Raw genomic sequence first — 19,901 nt, forward strand, 5'->3', positions numbered from 1 at the left:
ATGGCACACTGAACCTATAGTTAAACTTCTCCAGTACACTTAAATTATGTTCATTAAAAAAAAAAAAGAGTTAAAAAAGAATATGTTTACTGTGCTTTGAACTTCTTTTGTAAATAATTTAATTAATGATTTTTAAAAATTTTGGTGGCACACCAGTTGAAACTCATCAGACGACCGGAATGCTCCTAGGGTCAGCTCCACCGCCATTAGTGCATTAGTGTGATGCCACTGTTATTCTGTTTTATCCCAACTGTTTACCACAGGAGACTCCTTGCTGATCTCCTTGCTCCCAAACCGCTTTGCATCTAGTACCAAAATTAATTTTCCTAAAGCATCTTTTGATCATAATCTTCCCCTGCTTAGGTATCTTTGATAATTCCTTGTGCCTCCATAATGAAGTCTAAAGCTTTGGGCCTGGTCTTGCAATGAGGCACTATCATATCAGGTTTTTATTTATTTATTTTTTTGCAGTTTTTGGCCAGGGCTAGGTTTGAACCCGCCACCTCCGGCATATGGGACCGGCGCCCTACCCCTTTGAGCCACAGGCGCCGCCCTGAGGCACTATCATAGAAATAGGGAAGACAGCAGTGCCACCCATATAGCCAGCCATTGGCTTAGGGATAACACAATGACAGGAGGGTAAGTGCTATGGTAAGAGAGGTGGGGAGTGTTCTGAGAGCCTAGAGGAAAGGTGCCACAGTCAGGGTCATAGGAAGTTTAGGAGGCAGAGACTCTTGGTCCTGCATGTAATCCATTTTCCTTTCTTTCCTAGCAGAACTTCTGCATTACTGGGAGTATCAATGGCTGCAGCTAAATACCACCACACTCCTCAGACTTTCTTACAAATAGAGGTGACCCCTGGGAGACAAGTTGAAGTCATCAGAGCTTCCAGAAAAACTCCTTAAAGGAGTCTTGTTCAATAAGAGGCCTACCCTTTTTCCCTTGGTCCTTCCTACCTTCTGCAGTCTGGTTTGCAGGTGTGATGGCTGGAACTACAGTGGCCATATTGTGACTGTGAGGTAATCTTGAAGATGGATGCTACATACTAAGGATGATAAGCAGAAAGAAAGAGTTGGGGCCCTTGATGACCTTGAAGTTCTCAATCCAGCTCAGGGCCGATCACCTCCAGACTTCTTCTGTATAAAAAAGAAAGTAAACTTTTTAGTTTAAGCTGCTTTGATTAGAGTCTTTTGTTACAGTGCAGTCTGAGTGAATGCAGTACCCAGGGAACATGCCATCTGGAGCTTCAGTAGAAATTTGACAGGGATGCAGGGGCCTCCTAAGAGGGCTTAGAAGGAACAAGAAGAAAGTGTGTTCCAGGCAGAGGGTAGACAATGTTCAAAGGCCTGGAGGAAAGAGACAAAATAGTTGGGTGTGCCTGGAGCTAGCAGAGAAAGGGTGGGAGGAGGGGAAGCCTGAGATAAGAGCAGAACTTACAGTGAGGAACCTCTGCCTTATGAAAAGTTGGGCTTAGCCCACAGGTAAAGGGAGCTCTGAGGGAGTGGTGAGGTTGCACTTTAGGAAGTTGCACTGCCTGTGGGGAGAGGGAGGAGCTGGACTGGAGAGAGCAAGAGTGGAGGCTGGGGGACCCTTCAGGAGGCTGGGAGACCCCTCAGGAGCCTGGGAGACCCCTCAGGAGGCTGGGTGACCCCACAGGAGGCTGGAAGACCTCTCAGGAGGCTGGGAAACCCCACAGGAGGCTGGGGACCCCTCTGGAGGCTAGGAGACCCCTCAGGAGGCTAGGAGACCCCTCAGGAGGTTGATGTTTTGGGCACACAGAAATGGGATTGGATTGTACTTGGCCTAATGGGCAGACTAAGATTTTAAAAGGGAGAATTCATAATGGTTGGTGTAGATTTGGATTTGGAGGGAGAGAGCAGGGGAGCGAGGCTGAGGAACTGTAAACCGAGATAGGAATCAGGGGTGGGATCGAAATGGGGAGGAAGAGAACTTCGGGGCTGGAGGCTGGAGGCCAAAGTGAGGCGGGTCAGCTGAGGCAGGAGTAGAGGCCAGTGAAGGCCGCAGAGGGAGCCCTGGCCTGCGAGTCCGACATTAGCCCACCACACACCTGCTTGGCGTCGCTTCCAGCAACTTCCTTGACCTCTGTGATTCCAGTTCCCAACCTGAACTGGGGATGCGTAAATGCACGCGAAACCTCTGGCACTTAGTAGGTGCTCTGTAAATGGCCAGCGTCGCTCCACTTGTTCGTCGGACTGTGCTCTCTCTGTGCTCATTGCTTTATCAAAAGAGTCTGGGGGCCAAGTCACAGCCTCCACTCCTCTGCTCTGGCTCCAGGGCCGCTCAGGGGAAGCCGCTCCTCTTCTTTCAGACTCATGGCACAGTCTCTGTAAACCTGATTCCCATTTTAACAGATGACGAGCAGGAGGCTGGGGAGGTGGAGCTGCGTTAGAAGCAGGTCCGTGGGCTCCAAGACTGCGCTCCCGGCTCTGCAGCATCCGCCGGTGGCAGGGTTGGGGACCCGGCTGTCCCAGCTCTCGCGCGCCTCTGCCCTCTCCGCCATCCGCCTCCGGGCTCGGCTCTGCGGGAGGCCGCGGCTCGGCGGCTCGGGGCCGGGAAGCCGGGCTCAGCCCCGGCCAGCAGGCGCCGCGGCCCTCGCCCCCGCCCCCCGAGGCCGGCCTGGGGGGCCCGCAGGGCGCGCGGAGCGCCGAGTGCGTGTCGGGCTGGGCCCCGCACCCGGGCGCAGGAGCGCGGGCGCGGCGCGGAGGAGCGCCCGGTATGGAGCCGGCGCCGGAGCCGCCGGCGCGGGAGGCCCCCGCGCGGGCTCGTCCGCCGCCGCCCCCAGCCGCGCGCCCCGCGCCCGCCCCCGCCGCATCCAGGCCGCGCTCGCCCGCGGAGGCCGAGGGCCGCGGCCCCGAGGGGCAGCTGCGGCGATCCGGGTCGGGCTACGAGGGTAGCACCAGCTGGAAGGCGGCCTTGGAGGGTAAGCGCGGAGCGGCCGCCACCCCTGTCCCGGGACCGGTCAGAGTCACCTTGGCCGCCCTCCGGAGGATGGAGGACCGCGGCCCAGGACCCGAGCATTTGCTCATTTCAGGGCAGTCAGAAGCATCTCGTAGGCCGTGGGGGCGGGTGTGTAGGTAACCGGGACCACCTCTAGTCACAGCCTTGACACTACCTCTGCCACAAACTGACTCTGTGACCTTGGGAGAAAGCCTCACACTCCCAGCCTTAGTTTCCTCATGCGTGAAGGGGCCACTTACTGTTCGGACCCCACCTGATGGGCACGTTGAGAGGGTGGCTTGATTCTGTAGCAGTGAAAACGCTTTGAGCAAAGTCACAAAAGCTGTAGACCCCAGAGGTAGGGCCAGTCCCTGTGGGGAGCAGGGTGGAGGCGGGGTTGGTGTTGTAGGGCCTTGTGGGGGCGCAGGGCAGGGGAGGGATGGACAGTCCCTGACAGGTTCTTCCTGGCAAGGTCATGGTGTCACCGACCCCTACCAGTCAGAATGGCTCAGGGAGTGACTCCTGACTGGCCATGGGGCAGTAACCAAAATCCATTTCAAGTTCATGAGTTCTTTTAGGCACCTCCTGTTAGTTGTAGCCGGTGGTGTGGTGTGTAGGAGACGCTGGAATTGGCGGGAGAGTGGCGCGCACTCTGGACGCTTCTCAGTCTCAGCTCCGCAGAGGACCTGGGCAGCGTTAACCTGGGAAACCTCGAGCCTGGATCACACATTTTAGGGAGAGGGTGCCAGAAAAGGTGGGCTTCCTGGGGTAGGTGACCTCTTAGGGGATGTGGAGTGGAGACAGAGGGTGCCGTGGCCCAGGTGGCCAGAGCGAGCCTGTTCTATGTGAGGAACTGAACCCCGGATAGGGGGATGGGGGACCCAAACCAGGAAGGGCCACCCAGGCCTGGCCAAGGAGATGGGATTTTGTTCTGAAGGAGCTGCTGAAGGGTTGATACCGAGGGTATGCCCTTGGACTAGTTAGTGGTGGTCCAGAAGGGTGCGATGGAGACTGGAGGTCAGTGGGGAGAGTGGGGAGGGTGGGGCAGTGGTACGGGAGGGCCACAACCAGCACCTGTGCCAAGGCAGGCTGAGCAAGGAGAAGTGGAACAGTAGTGTCAGTGATGGGCCCACAGGCAGTGGGCCCAGGGTCATGCACTGTCTGCAGACGCTTGGGGAGGTGTTGGACAACAATGGTGCTGGGGACAAAGGGAGCAAAGATGTTGCATCACTGAGCAGAGGAGCTGTACCGAGAAGCTCTGGGTTGAGAAAAGCTGGGGGAGTGAAGAGGGCCGGACTCCTCCCTTGGAGTGAGTCTCCTGGCTTACTGTTGGATTTGCCCTGTGATGTCATGCCTCTCTCCTACCAAAGTTATTTCTTGAAGTTGCTCCCTCTCTTGAGTTTCTCCATTCATTTTACTCATAAGCATTTCTGAAGGGTCTGCCCGAGTTGGTGGCTTCTGTGGATGCCCCCTGCTAGCTGGTTCCTGTCCCCCCTCCTTCTGTGAGTTTGGCCCACTTCTTTCTCCCAACTGTAGCTAGGCTGACCATCTGCCAGTCAGACTGAAGAAGCCACACGGGCGGGAAAGCCACTCACAGCTATCTTGGGCACTGGGTCCAGTCCACTCACGTGCTAAGTGTCTCCTGAGTTCTGGCTTCATCTCCCTCATCCTGATGTGGCTCCCCGCTGGCCTTGCTTTGTGACTCATGCCAACCTGGGTTCTCCTCACCCTCCTTCCCCTGGTCCAACCTGGAGACTTCCCACCTATGATAGCCTGTGGTCCTTGGATGCTCTGTATCTCAGGCCTATTGACTTTTCCAAAAGAGTTTTAGCATCTGGAGTCTGAGTCCCTGCCAGGGACCTGCTCCAACAGTCCTAGAAGACGGGTGCTCAAGGACCAGGACTGGTCCTTTGTAGGTGGCTGCCATGTCAGCCAGTGCTGGCTTTTGCATCAGTCTCCCATATTCATTCATCCTTTCTGTAACTTCTAGGCCCTGGGCAGAGCCCTGTCCTTGCCGAGATCTCAGGCCAGGGGATGAGACAGTGTGGTGAGGGACAAAGAGCACAGCATCTGATAGATCCGAATCAGAGCCTTCCACTGCTCAGACTGGCAGGCTTTTCAACTTGTTTGAGCATTGCTTGCTTATCTGCTAGACCAGGCCAAGATTTCTACCTCTCAGGGCCACACAGAGGGCCTTGAGTGTGGGCCATACGTACAGTGACCCTGGATGTAGCATCATGTAGCCCTGATGGGGCGCAGGCTCAACTGAAACTCTTTGGCTTATTGGTCTGCCTACCTTAGATCCACTTCCCACTCCAAACTGGAGTCTGAGGAATGAAATACCATCCACAGGATGAGGGATCTGCCACTTGGCCTGCTTAGCCAAGCACCTGCCTTAAGAGAAACAGGGGAATCTTGGCTTGACCAAGTGGAGCACTCCAATGGGCTCTTTGCCATTGTTACCATATGGCAAGTATTTACCAAGTGCCTTCTCTGGGCTGCACCTGTTCTGGGGGCTTTCACAGAAGTTCTCTCATTCAGTCCTCACCTCTTCCCGGCAGGGGTTGGGGGTGTCATATCTGTTGCATGGATGAGGGAACAGACTTACTACAGGGCCTCTTATGTGGAAGTGTTTGCCCTTCCCTGTGTGGCCAAGGACTCCAGGCTTGGTGAGGCTAGTGGGGGACCACCATATCTCACACACATGTTCTCCTCCCCATCTCCCCAGACAACCCTGCCTCCTCTGGGCTCAATGTTTTTTTCCTCCTCACAGGTTAAATTAGTCAGAGAGCTTCTTAAATAAGAATGCTGGGATTAGAGCCCAGGTCTGTAAGACTTTCTTTAGATGAATAATTATCTTTATAAACAGAAAGCCAAACAGAAGTTCTCTGATCAAGTCTTATCTCCCTGTGGTTATGAACCTTCCCTTGCAGCCCCAGCTTGGGGTGACAGGCTGGAAAAGGTGACCCAGAGCTTCCTTCTGGGTTCTGGAAACACTAGAGGTGATTCGAGATGGGGATATTTCTGGCTTTGGGAGTGGCAGGGGGCAGAGTGGCCTCCTGGGGTGAGGGAGAGGGGAGGGAATAATCTTGTATCCTTCAGGTATAGATTTTTTAGTGGTCACTGATTCTGAATTTTTAATGTTGAAAGTTTTTTGATTAGGCATAAACCCACAACTTCCTGATCAAAACCACACATATGCATTTAGCAAAGCCTCTTAAAAAATGTAAAATTACCAAACTCCACATTTGATAATTTTTAACAGTCAAGATTATGCTCACCAGGCTGTGCTACCAATGAATTACTTAGAGATATCAGCCATGGGCCTTTTTTGGGATATGAGTGTGAGAATGATGGGAGATTTTTCTGGCTTAGAATCAGATTTTTTCAGTTCCTTCTAATATTAGGCTAAATCACATACATTTAGAAAGCTAAATAACCTGTAGGCTGGGCTCAGTGGCTCATGCCAGTAATCCTAGCACTTTGGCAGGCTGAAGCGGGAAAGTCACTTAAGGTCAAGAGTTCATGACCAGCTTGGGCAACATGGTAAGACTCCTGTCACTACCAGAAAAAACCCCAAACAGAACCAAAAGACTGCATCCTGGGTGGCACCTGTGGCTCAAAGGAGTGGGGTGCTGGCCCCATATGTCGGAGGTGGTGGGTTCAAACCCAGCCCCAGCCAAAAACTGCAAAAAAAAAAAAAAAAAAAAAAAAGACTGCATCCATCAAGTCCATATAATATGAGCCATAGTGTAGTAGGGGTGATTATGGAGTTAGATATTTGTTAGAAGTTGAATTGTGTCCCCACCAGGAAAGACATGTGGAAATCCTAACCTCCAGTACCTCAAAATGTGACCCCATATCAGACTGCAGCAGGTTGGCCCTAATCCAGTACCAACTGGTGTTCTTATAAGAAGATGGTCACATGAAGACAGAAACACAGCCGGAGGATGCCTTGTGATAATGAAGGAAAGACTGTGGTGATGTGGCTGCAAGCCAAGGAACGGCCAAGACTGTCAGCAAACCACCAGAAGCTCGGAAGAGGGTGGAAGGAGTCCCTACAGGTTTCAGAGGGAGCAGAACCCTGCCCCCCTTTGGTTTTGGACTTCTAGCCTTCAGAACTATGACAGAATAAATTTCTCTCCTAGTTTAAGCCACCCAGTTTGCCATATTTTGTCGCACAGCTCTGGGGAATGAGGATGATGTTTTTGATTGTCTAGCACCACAGCCATCCTCCATGAGGGCATACAGTGAACAAGAAGTTGGGGACCCCTACTGTGTCTTTTCTGTGTCCACAGTGCAGCATCTAGAGAAATTATCTTCCCCAAAGAATGAAGAGGCATCTCAATTCTGGTGATGTTGGTGATACACGTGCAGGGTCTCCTTTACCATGTGGCCTTTTCTACAAACTCAGTTTGTTTATTTAGACACAGAATCTCTGCTCTGTCACCCAGGCTGGAGTGCAGTGGTTCGATCACAGATCCCTGCATCCTCAAACTCCGGGGCTCAAGTGATCTTCTTGCTTCCGCCTCCAAAGTAGCTGGGACTACAGGCACTAACCACCATGCCTGGCTAATTTTTTCTATTTTTACTAGAGACAGAGTCTCACTGTGTTGCCCAGGCTGGTCTTCAATTCTTGGTCTCAAGCAATGTTCCATGCTGGCTTTACAAAGTACTAGGATAAGGCACGAGCCACAGTGCCTGGCCCAAACTCAGTTAATGTAAGGCTGATTAAAGATGTTATCATTCAGTGTCATTAAATTTCCCTCAGATGTTTTGAGTTCCAGTGGTCACTCTGTAACATGCAAGGCAATGACTGAGCTCTATTTTAGGGTGTCTAAAGATGAGTAATGCACAATCTTTACCCCAAAGGAGCCTAGGCTGCTAGTTGTGATGATAATGATGGTACACATAATTGCTTGCAGTTAAAAAGAACTCACTATGCCAGGCACTGTTCTAAGCATTGTATGTTGAATTTCCATAAAACTCGAAGAGGCAGGTACTACCATGACCCGATTTTAAAGATGAGAAAAATGAAGCACAGCAGAGGCTAAGTAATTTACCATCTGTAAACACCTAGAAAGTGGCATAACTGTGATTTGAGACTGTGAAGTGGTTTCAGATGCCGTGCTCTTAGCTCCGTTGCGTAAAGTACATGAAGAAGGGATAGAAAGGACGCATGTGGTGTACTTGCCACAGACATCCATCGTGCAGCACCAGGGGACTTGACTAAAATGAAGGTCCCACCAAGGACAGTGAGGAGACACAGAGAGGACCTAGCCTTCCAGAGAATGCTAGAGCCTCTGCTTGTACCGTGTCTGAAGTCCTGGGACTCCTTGCTATGTGCCAGCAGAGACCTTGCTCATAGGAATGTAGACTCCAAATATTTGTTGGGTTTTCAGGTCAAGATGAATGCATGCATTTATTCCCTTTCCCTCAGAAACCCACTGATATAACAGTAAAGGGATTTTTTTTTTTTTTTGCAGTTTTTGGCTGGGGCTAGGTTTGAACCCGCCACCTCTGGCATATGGGGCCTGCACCCTACTCCTTCGAGCCATAGGCACTGCCCAACAGTAAAGGTATTTTCAAAAGGCCATTAGGACAACAAGAACATGAGAGAAGACAATAGCTTAAAATTGAGAACTAGGGAGCACATGGATGAGTAGTAACTCATTTCACCCCACTAAAGAAAGTTCAGAAAGCAGAAGAGCCACCTGAGTCCCAAGGCTCAGGGGTTGGTGGCAGTGGGTAAAGATGGGGCTGAGAACAGAGGGACTGCTTGAAAATTTCTTTAAGGAAGATTTAGATCCCCATTCCTTCCAGCCTCTCCCCAGCCCTAGCAGGCAACTCCAGGTGAAATCTCTCCAGAGAGAAGGCCTCTGGGCGCCATCACATTGACAGCAAGCAACTAAGTCAACATCAACACATTGAATGCTCAGGACAGCCTCCAGGCCTCTTATTCCACTGAACTCTGTATCTTTCAGCAGAGAAAACAAAAGAGCCTTCTCCTGGGACTCTGATCCATCCAAGAGGAAGAATCTAGTAGGGGTGGGGAACCCGCAGCCTCAAGGCCACATGTGGTCCTCCAGATCCCCAAGGGCAGCCCCTTGACCAAATCCAAACTTCACAAAACAATTCCTGTTGTTAAAAGTGGTGCAGGAGAGAAATATAAAGCTTTTCTTGCCTCCTTTGGTGCTTACAAAGGACAATCTTGACAGCAGAAGGATGATGTCAAAAATAAAATATTCACGGAACAGCAACAAAAACAAAAATCCTTGGAAATTAAAAATATAATCACAGAAATAAAAAATTCAGTAGAAGGGTAGGGAAATAAAGTTGAGAAAATCTTCCAGGAAATAGAGTAAAAAGGCAAAGAAACAGTGAATGAGAGGGGAAAAGAAAGGAAATTGGAGGACCAATCCAAGAGATCCAACATTCGAAAAATATGACTTCCAGAAAGAAAACCGAAAATGAAAGAGAGGAAATAGGGTGGCACCTGTGGCTCAAAGTGGTAAGGTGCTGGCCCCATATGCTGGAGGTGGTGGGTTCAAACCCAGCCCCGGCCAAAAACTGTAAAAAAAAAAAAAAAAAAAAGAAAGAGGAAATAATCAATGATATAATTAAAGAAAACTTCCTGGAACCAAAGGACTTACCTTTTTCAGATAGAAAGGGCCCACTATTAGAGTAGATGAAAATGGAATGTGTGATGAAACTCTCGAACACTGGGTGATAGAGAAAAGATGCTAAAGGCTTCTAGAAAGGAAAAAAAAAATTAAGCAACTGAAATTCAAAGATCATGGGTGGCGAGAATGGCTTTAGACTTTCCAAAAGAAACACCAGAGTTAGAAGATAATTAAGTAGTACCTTTAAAATTCTGAAGGAGAATTACTTTCAGCTTATATAACTTAGGCCTCTGAGTTCACTGTACTAGAGGCACCATTCACTGTGGACTACCATGAGAAGTTTTGCTCCTTGGACTTGTTCAGTGCACTGGTTCTGCTGTACCCTTTCTCAGGCAGCCACTGACAATGTGTTCCACCAAGATGAGAAAGTAAACCAAGAAAGTGGAAAACATCGGAGAGAATCATAGAAACTCTCTGGCTGTTGTCACAGAGAGACCCCAGGGTGGCAGTTGGGCTAAGAAAGCAACCAGTCAGATTGCAGTAGGTCGGAACATAACACTTCTTGGAGGAGGTTGTTAGGAACTGAATGTTTCCTTCCAAAATTCACGTGAATTAAGGTGATGTTATTGAAAAGGTGGGGCTTTGGGAGGTCTTTAGATTTAGATGAGGTCATGAGGGTAGAGCCCATGATGGGATTAGTGCCCTTATAGAAAGAGAAAGAGACCCCAGAACTTCCCTCTTTGCTGGGTGAGGACACAGTGAGAAGGCAAGCCAGGAAGGAGCCCTCGCTGGGACCCAACCATGCTGGCCCCCTGAGCTCAGACTTCCAGCCTCCAGAACTGTGAGAAATAAATGTCTGTTGTTTAAGCCCTCCAATCCATGAGGGTTTTGTTATGGAAGCCCAAACTAATGGAGAAAAAGGTAAGATGGAATTTCTGATTTAGTCTCATTATCTAAGAGGAGTTTTGGGGTTGAAATAATAAGGACACAGAAGACTAAAAGAAGGAGAAAGAAAAACATGATTAACTAACAGGGAGATAAAATGTTCTATAGAGATGAAGAGATCATAATACACTGCATGGCGTTGCCCAGAACACTATTTACCTTGTCATAAGAAGATAAAACCAGATTATCAATTGAGAGGGCAGGGAGTAAGTGGTCAGGGTGGGATGGTAATGCAAGGAGAATTGAGTCTTCATCATTATAGGGGAAAGTCAATACATTATATCTAAAATGGAAAACTCTTGGCGGATTGACATACGCGTGGCATTTTGACATTTGGAGGGAATACCGAGAGGGCTAAAAGAGTTGATAGTGGTTGGCTCTGGGGAAAGGGTAATGCCATTATTATATTTTTAACCAATCCTTTTAGAATTTCTTGATTCTTTTAATTTGTGCTTTTTAGACTATCCTTAATGAAGGGAACAGGTTTCTTTTTCAAATCCTTTGTAAAATACAATGAAAATGAATTACTAGAAACACAATCATGTGCTTAGATGTCAGGGTAATGTTGAATTGCTACAAAGTTTTTCTCTCCATTTTAGTAATTACATCCTAATGGATGAGTGACAATTTACAGACCAACACTAGGTTGTGGAGTACTGTTTTCATCTATGTCTCTATATAACTGTCATTTAAAAAGAAACGAAGATTTAGAAAAGGATTCATGACAAAGTAACTATACTTAACTACATTTACTGGTTGAGATGGAAAAAAAACAAACCAAAATTTTAAGGGAATTCACATGTACTAGGATGGCTCTAATAAAAAATTAAATTATTATGGCATCAGTTCTTGAGAAAATACTGCAAACCAACAAGTATTGGCAAGGATACAGAGAAATTGGAACCCTCATACATTGCGGGTAGTAATGTAAAATGATGCAGCTGCCATGGAAAACAGTTTGGTGGTTTCTAAAAAAAAAAAAAAAAAGACAGAGTCTCACTCTGCTGTCCATTATCCTAGCTCACAGCAAGTTCAAACTCTTAGGCTCAAAAGATCCTTCTGCCTCAGCCTCCCAAGTAGCAGGGACTACAGGTGCCTGCCACAGCATTGGATAATTTTTCAATTTTTTTTTTTTTTTTTTTTTAGTAGAGATGGGGTCTATCTCTTGCTCAGGGGGGTCTTGAGCTCCTGAGCTCAAGGGATCCTTCCACCTCGGCCTCCTAGAGTGCTAAGATAACAGGGATGAGCCACCACGCCAGATACATACAATGTCACCCAGAAACTCTACTCGTAGGCCATGTACCCAAGAAGATTTGAAAGCAGGGACTCAAGCAGATTTTTGTATGCAATGTTCATAGCTGCACTAGTCACAATAGTCAAAAGGTGGTGACAACCCCAATGTCTACCAACAAATGATTGGATAAATGAAGTATGGTTAAATCCATACAACGGATTATTATACAGCTTTAAAAAGGAATGAAGTTCTGCGGCAACATGGATGAACCTTGAGAACAGTCTACATGAGAGAAACCAGGCACTAAAACAGAAACACTGCGTGATTCCTGATATATGAGCTTCCCAGAGTCATCAGGTTCAGAGAGAGAGAAAGTAGAAGGGTGCGTGCTGGGGGCTGGGAAGCTGGAAAAGGGTGTGGTTGTTTAGTAGGTACAGAGCTTCTGTTTGGGATGCTGGGAAAGTTTCACAGATGGTGATGATGGTTACACAACATTGCGAATGTACTTAATGCTGCTAAGTGTACACTCAAAAATAGTCAAGGTGACAACTTTTATGTTATACACATTTTATCACAATTTTTAAATATTTCTTGACATCTAACAGGATTCTTTTACTAAGTACAAAATGTAAATGTTAAGTGATAAAGGAAATAAATAAATGAAAATAAAAAGGGAGAGCCCCGAGGATCAGGAAGAGGATGAATAGTGCAGAGGCAAGTGGATTTCAAGAGGGATGTGGAGGAGGAGAACTTTGGGAGCAGAGACCCAGAGTCAGGGCTGCAAAGGCTGAATGAACGGGTTATTTCAAGGAGTCTGACTACCTGAAACACAGCACCAGGTGGCCAAGCTGTGGGAAAGTCAAGGTGGAAAGCTCTGCCTATCACAGGAGTTTGTGGGCAGTGGGCAGCCCTGTAGGGAGAGTTTCAAGCAGGGGAACCACAGCGTGAGAGCTGTGCTCCAGAGCAGCGGTTCTCAAACTCCTGCGGGCCTCAGTGTCACCGGGGTGGGGGTGGGGTGGGGGAAGTGGCTTGTTAAAACTCACCTCGCCTGGCTCCACCCCCCAGGTTTCTCACTAGTGGGGCCTGAGGCTGGCAGTGGGGCAGGCAGTTGAACCCCTGTCTCTTCTCTTCAGACACTACCACACGTCTCCTGCTGGGCGCCATCGCAGTCCTTCTGTTTGCCATCCTGGTGGTGATGAGCATCTTGGGTGAGCGTGCATGCTGAGCATTTATGCAATTCCTTGTGTACACCCTTTGTCAAAAGCCCCTGCAATTAGGCAAAGACAGTCCAGGCTTCTGTGGGCGACAGAGTAAGTAGAAATTACATTGTGTTGGTTGTTAATGGGATTTTAGCCTAAAATAATATACAGAGGGTGACAAAAAATGTATACACATTTTAAGAAAGGAAAAAAACTATTAAAATTGTAATATTCAATATATACTGATAACGAAAGATGAATACAAGTCACATTTGACTTTTGTAATTACCATCAGCATCCAGACACTTCTGATTATGGTGAATGAAAAGTAATATATATGTGGTGGGCACCTGTAGTCCCAGCTGCTCGGGAGGCTGAGGCAAGAGAATCGCGTAAGCCCAAGAGTTAGAGGTTGCTGTGAGCCGTGTGACGCCACAGCACTCTACCCGAGGGCGGTACAGTGAGACTCTGTCTCTACAAAAAAAAAAAAAAAAAAAGAAAGAAAAGTAATATATACATAACATCCCTTAAAATGTGGATACATTTTTTTGCCCCCCACCCTCCCAGTATTTACACATGGATTATAGATGTCTCCTATATTAAGCCCTGGAGATAAAGTGGAGTGGTTTCTTAGGTAAGTGCTGTGAGAACTCAGAATTCAGACCAAATGCAGAACAAACTTGGGGCCAGGCAGTGGTTCTTAAAGGAGATAATTTGGGGGTAAAGGTCTCTAAAGATCACATTCATTCGGCAAACATTTACTGAGCCCTGCCATGTGTCAGGTCCTGGGCTACATGGTAAGGACAAAAAACAACAACAAAAAAAGACATTTTCGCTTTTGTCCAGAGGTAAGTTGCAGTAATAGAGGCGCCATCACCTGCCTGGTGGCTTCCCAGAAGGGGAGACACGAACACTGAACCCTGAAGAATGGGTAGGACTTCTCAGAGATCAGGAGGTAGAAGGGTTTGGGGAGGGAAAAACTTTTCCTCTACCATCTTAAGTTCAGTACCTGGGAGCCTGCAAATTAAACTATCAAAGGCAGACTAACTGGAGAGAAGGCACACGATTTTTATTAATGTTTATGTGCATGGGAGTTCATGGAAAAGAAGGACAACTTAAAGAAGCATTTAGACTCAGGGGTGCATATGCCTTTTTAGCAAAGGAAAGGGAGTTTGGGCTTTAAGGAATGGTAAATTGTGGGGAAGTGGCCAGGACATACATGGGGGAACAACAGACAGTGGCTGTTTTAGTAAGGTTTGTTTGCAAACTCAGCTCGGTGTTGATTCTTTGGGGTGTTCAATGATAACAGTTGCTTTCCCCTCTAGTAAAAGGTCGATGCATGGGGGTTGGCCAGCACCATCCTCAAAGGGAAGTGTATGCCCTATTTTTAGGCAGATCAGAGCAGTGTGCAGAGAATGGTTGAGACATTGGTTGATTCTTAATTGCCTTCAGCTCAAAATGATCCTTATGCCAAAGTGGCATATTTTGGGGTGCCATATTCCAGATCCCATCAGAGGAACAGAACATTCTAAGTGGGAGAGGCATGAGAAACTGAAAGGGTCAAACAAATAAAAAAAAACAAATAAAAAAACTGCCACTAAGGACAAGTGGGGCTGTATGAACTGGGAATGTGGCTACTTTTAAGGGATTCAAGTCAAAGTATGTCATGGGTCCTGAAGGGTTTGCAAAAGTGATTTCAGCATCTCTGTCTTTAATCTTTGAGGAATATCATAAGACCAGAGGTGAATTTCTCAAAGTCTGGGAAAAAGTCCACTGACAGTATCAATTCCTACCAGTTCCTTCCCTGTAGGGCTTGTATGACAAGCAGGAGGCTCGTGAGTGTTCAGAAATGGATATGGCAAGCAATGGGTCCAGCTTGGGTTCATCTGGAATAATCACTACTGGTTAACTCCTTTGCTAGGTCGGGAGGCCAGAGCAATGCGTAGACATAGCATATTGTGATTTCAATAAAGCACAACAGAGCTTCTTAGGAGATCCTTGTGGAGAAGTAGTTGAAATGGTCAATACTCCCAAGTGGACTTGAATCTCACTGAACAGATGAGCCCAGGAAGTGTCGATTCATTAACTGGCGTCCACATGGCTGGAGATCCCTAGGGGCTGAGCACCGCAGGCCTGTTCACTTGTATAAAAACAGAAATATGCTTATGGAATTTATAGCTGATACAGTCCAAATCCGCAATTCCAAGTGACAGGTGGGGAAAAAAAATCAAGATTAAAGTTTATCTGTAAAAACTCCAATGATGAGCCAAAGTGAGATAATTGTGGAAGAAATAAATATAAGCTTCTGCATTTGTATTTTAAAAGTGGTTTTCACATGTTCTGGACACTGGGGAGACCTGGCTTGGAAACAGATCATATGAAAATAATCTAAGATTGTGGCTTAATGCTTTTTGGCAAGGAGGCCCTTTGAGACTTGGATGGAAGTTCTGGGCTCCCTTCCCAGAAGAGTGCACACATGCATACCCACAGTGTGTTCATTGAAGCCGTCTGCAGACTGCAGCACCTGTGACACTCGGAAGGCAGCATGGTGGTCACTTTTGCTGCTGGTAGAGCCACATTTGATGTGTCCCAGTCTGTCCTTGTGGCAGTGTGTTGGTGGCAATATGGTGACACTGCAGTGAGCAGGCCCTGCTGGGATCATAAAGATTTGGCAGGGGAGGCTGGTGTCCTTCAGGTAGGAAGAAGAAGATGGAATGAGTCTGCTCTGGGTCATGCCAGAAGGCAGATCCTGGATCAGGAGGTCTAGGTCATGAGAGGGCAGGTTGGGACTAAATATTTAAAAAGAACTTTCCAGCAGTCCAGTGGTGGAACAGGCAGCCTTGTTAGCTAATGAGGTGTAGTTAATGGAAGTGGGCAGTCCATCCTGCCAGTGCCTTCCACCTTGGCTGGAGAGAAAGGACACGTGGCTTGTAGGTCCCTGGCCTGGGGAGTTCAGAGACACAGGCAGATCTACCCCAGGGGCTGACCTGCTGTCACTTGCCCTTATGGGGATGTGCCTCCCAGCCAACCATTATTCATTCACTGAGCCACCAATGCTTTACCTCCAAGCCCTGTGAGAGGTGCTTACCCATGAGGACAGCCACAGAGACAGCCGTTGAGATGGGTGGAGGAAGCCTTGGGAGGCACAGTGGGATTTGGTGGGACAGGGTGGTGGCCAGGCATGCTGGCAGACGCAGCGCCTGTCTCTCCTCCTGCAGCCTCCAAGGGCTGTATCAAGTGTGAGGCTCCCTGCCCGGAGGACTGGCTGCTCTACGGGAGGAAGTGCTACTTCTTTTCTGAGGAACCGAGAGACTGGAACACTGGCAGGCAGTATTGCCACACCCACGAGGCCACGCTGGCCGTGATCCAGAGCCAGAAGGAGCTGGTGAGTGTGCCGGAGTGGGGAGAGGGGCCCTCAGCGCCTGCACCTCAACTCTAAGGGGAGAGCCACACCCCAGTGTGCAGGGGGCCCTGTGACATGTCATCCAGCCACCACACAGCCATGGGGCTCTGAGCAGGTCATTGAGTGGCTCCAGTTTCCACTTCTATTGTCAAGGACACTTATTTCAATTCAAGGCTGTTTATTGGCTGGGCTAAACTCAGAGTTGTAAAGTGTAAGAATACAATTATAAAGGCACTGTGAAATGTAAAAATACATTGTTAATTTCCACCGATCTAAATCAGGACATGAGCTCTCCTTGAACACCCAAAATGGTTTTATTGATGGGAATGTGTTAAGAAACCAATTAACCAGCCTGCCGGCCATTTTGGATTTTGAGGTTAACAATGTGGCAATCCAAAATAGCAGATAATCTAAAAGTCACTTGTTTGTCTTTGATACACAGTATTATGTCCACCTTCTGGAGAGAAAGTCCCAGAAGTATGCAGATGGAAGGACAACCAATCTCAGTGCTGAGATTCGTCCCAGCTAATCCATCCAGTGGGCAATCCCCAGGCTTCCTGCAAATCAGGAATGCTGGACTGTGGGCCACTGAGCTGGGCTGGGAGGACAGCCCTGTGCAGCCTTCCTGGTGTGGTGGCATAATGGCACAGTGGCACGGTGGTGCAGTGGCATGGTGGTATGCAAACAGAGCTAGGGGCCCTTGGGAGCTGTAGAGGCAACTCCTGCAAGGTCAGGGAGCAGCTTCTAGCTGAGGGTTCTCTAACCCAGCTCTCATTTTCAGGGTATAGCGAGATATCAGTCACGTTCCCAGTGTCTGTACAGCCTGAGGGCCAGGATCTTTTTTTTTTTTTTGGAGGCAGAGTCTCACAAGGACCAGGATCTTTTGAGACGAGGTTTGTCTTGGTTTGTCTTGGGCTATGAGAGTGTTCAGGAGACCATATCTGACCCTGAGGTTTCTCTCTTTCCTTGGTGCAGGAATTTATGTTCAAGTTCACAAGAAGGGAGCCCTGGATTGGACTACGCAGAGTTGGGGACGAATTCCACTGGGTCAACGGGGATCCGTTTGACCCAGACACGTAAGCTGAGACTTCTTCTGGTCACCAGGCTTAGACTGGGGAAAGTCTAAGCCCCTTGCTAGTGATGCTAGTCCTGGGTCCAATAGCTTGTGCCAGAGACCCAGTCATGATGATGGCTTTACTTTGCTCTCTCCCAGAGGAGTCCAGGCTGGCTTGGAGGTTGTTCCCTGTGTAGCTATTAGAGCCTTGGGGGGTTGGGGCCCAGGCCCCTTCCAGGTGTGCCTCCTTCACGGGGCAGCCTGGCTCACATGTCCCATTCAACCAGCGGGAGAACAGGGAGGGGAGGGTGTCCCTGGATTTCCTCACCCCGTTGGCCAGAACGTAGTCACATGACCATATCTGGCCTCTTGTGGGGATGGAAGATGGCGCCTCCATTCTGGGCAGACATGTGCCACCTAAGCATTGTCACTGTGGAGGAAAGGGGCTCTGAATAAGAGCATCCATGCGTGTTCTTGGCCACGTTTTCTTAGAGCAAACACGTCTTGGTGCAGGGGCACTGCTGAAGAGCTGGCAGTGTGTGCAGGGCAATGTTACTTGTATGGCCAGGTGGTATGGATGTGAGAGGGTGGCGTGGGGGCAGTAGGGTGGGGGTGGCAGGTGTATGGCTGTGGCAGTGGGAGTGGCAATCTAGGTTTAGGGCAATGCAGGGAAGTGCAAGCAAAGGAACGAGAACCTCAGCTTCTAGAATGGACCCTGTGGCTAAAGGAAGAGGCTCTGGGTACCTGCCGGAAGGGGGGCTCTGTGCTAACCTGAGGATGATGACACATGGTGTCCCCAGTGTGGGAGCTAAAGTGGAAGGGCACCTGTACCCATTCCCTCCTGGCGGGCGGAGCTGGCCCTCTCACCTGAGGCTGACTTAGGCAGTCAGTCCTGGGGCTGCCTCCTGAGGGCGTCTCTCCTCCTTAGCCTCAGACACTCTTCCTCTCCGCCCTTTGTCCTCAGGGCCTCTTCCTTTTCTCCCTCCCTCTCCTGCCCCTGTCCAGGTCTATTCTTAGAGTGGCTCCTGTGGTCTTGCACTTCTTGGCCCTCTCTGTATCTTTCTGGAAGCTTCCTGCTCTCAGAACCCTGGGGGCCGGGGTCCTATGGTGCTAGCTACCTGGCCACCAAGAGGCCTTTGGCAACGTTTTTTGACACTGAATAGGTCCTGCCTGCCTGGGCACACCCTCTGGGGTCCTTCTGACACCCTCTCTTATGAGAGCCAAGCCCAGCCTTGGCAGGGGTCTGAGGCAGGGTGAATAAGTAGGGTTCAGAGAAACCCATGAGACTCGAAATGGAAGACCCCCTGCCACAGGTCCCTGTGTGATTTCAGTGACTGCCTGGGCAGCACGGCTGTGCTCAGCCAATACTGGGTGATCCCGTCCACCGTGGCCTAGCAGGGTCATCTCATTCAGGGCCTCTCCAGAGCTGCTGCACACTTAACTGGGATGAGAGGGTGCTCGGGAGCTGCCCCCGGGGATGTGGGGCCCAGACGCAGGCCCCTGTGGTGCGGCAGGGTGCAGAGTGAGATGCTGACATGGTGCCTTGGAGCCCGGGATGTGCGAGCTGACCCTGGACAGAGTGGAGCAGGATGGGAAGTGCAGGGTGTGTCCAGGAAATGTCCATGGGCAGGTCAGGATGCACAGAGTAGAGGACAGTGGATGTCCAGCTGAAAGGTCTGTCAGGCCCAATGTCCTAGAAGGCAGCTCCAGCCACAGAGCTCTCCCGACATGTGGTGAAGGGCTGAGTGGCCCAGGGCCTGAGCGCCCGGCATCTTCTCTCCCGGCCACAGGTTCACCATCTCAGGCCCCGGGGAGTGTGTCTTCGTGGAGCCCACCAGGCTGGTGTCGACGGAGTGTCTGATGACCCGGCCCTGGGTGTGCAGCAAGATGGCCTACACTTGAGGTGGGTCGGGCCACAGGCGCCACCTCCTCCCCAGGGTCCAGAGAGGTGCCTGCTCCTGACCTGCCTCAGTGGGAGCCACCTGCCCTCTGCAAAGCGACAGTGGATGAGGGGGTGGCCTCCATCCTGGGCCCATCTCCCGGGCTCTGGAGCACTGAGTCCTTGGCTCCTGGTCTCCTCCGTCCCCAGGCAGGTCATGTGGCCCCATGCTAAGTAGCGTAGGCATCTGTTCCCCCATACATATATATACACGCTCAAGCACACGCACATGTACACACAGGCACAGTCCCTTCTCAGGTTCAGAGTCCATCCTGAGCCACCCATAAGTCCTTTCTCCCTGTATCCTGGTGCCTTGGGGAACGGGACCTGACACAGGCTGTATTCCTGTTGGCACAGTAGCCCTGCTTTCCAGAGGTGGCTCCCAGATTGCTGGGGAAGGTGGCAGGGACGGCTTACCCCTTCCCTGGGCCAAGTTCCCTGCATTCACCCTCTTTGCCCTGCCTGGGGCTCTCAGGCAGGGCCCCTGCTGTGTCCGTGGTGCTGTTGTATTGATCACTGACAGAATAAAGATGTGACTGGTGTCCA

General features: G+C 49.5%; 1 protein-coding gene across 1 annotated transcript; it reads left to right on the forward strand.

Annotated features, from left to right (window-relative positions):
• Nucleotides 1–2,389: 2,389 nt before the first annotated feature.
• CLEC2L (C-type lectin domain family 2 member L) lies at nt 2,390–19,901 on the forward strand. The gene is made up of 5 exons (XM_053609356.1): nt 2,390–2,941; nt 12,894–12,968; nt 16,178–16,344; nt 17,338–17,438; nt 19,207–19,901. The coding sequence occupies exons 1-5, from the start codon at nt 2,737–2,739 to the stop codon at nt 19,316–19,318; spliced, it is 660 nt and encodes a 219-aa protein (XP_053465331.1). The 5' UTR covers nt 2,390–2,736; the 3' UTR covers nt 19,319–19,901.

This window comes from Nycticebus coucang, chromosome 11 (assembly GCF_027406575.1).
Source record: "Nycticebus coucang isolate mNycCou1 chromosome 11, mNycCou1.pri, whole genome shotgun sequence".
NCBI lineage: Eukaryota > Metazoa > Chordata > Mammalia > Primates > Lorisidae > Nycticebus > Nycticebus coucang.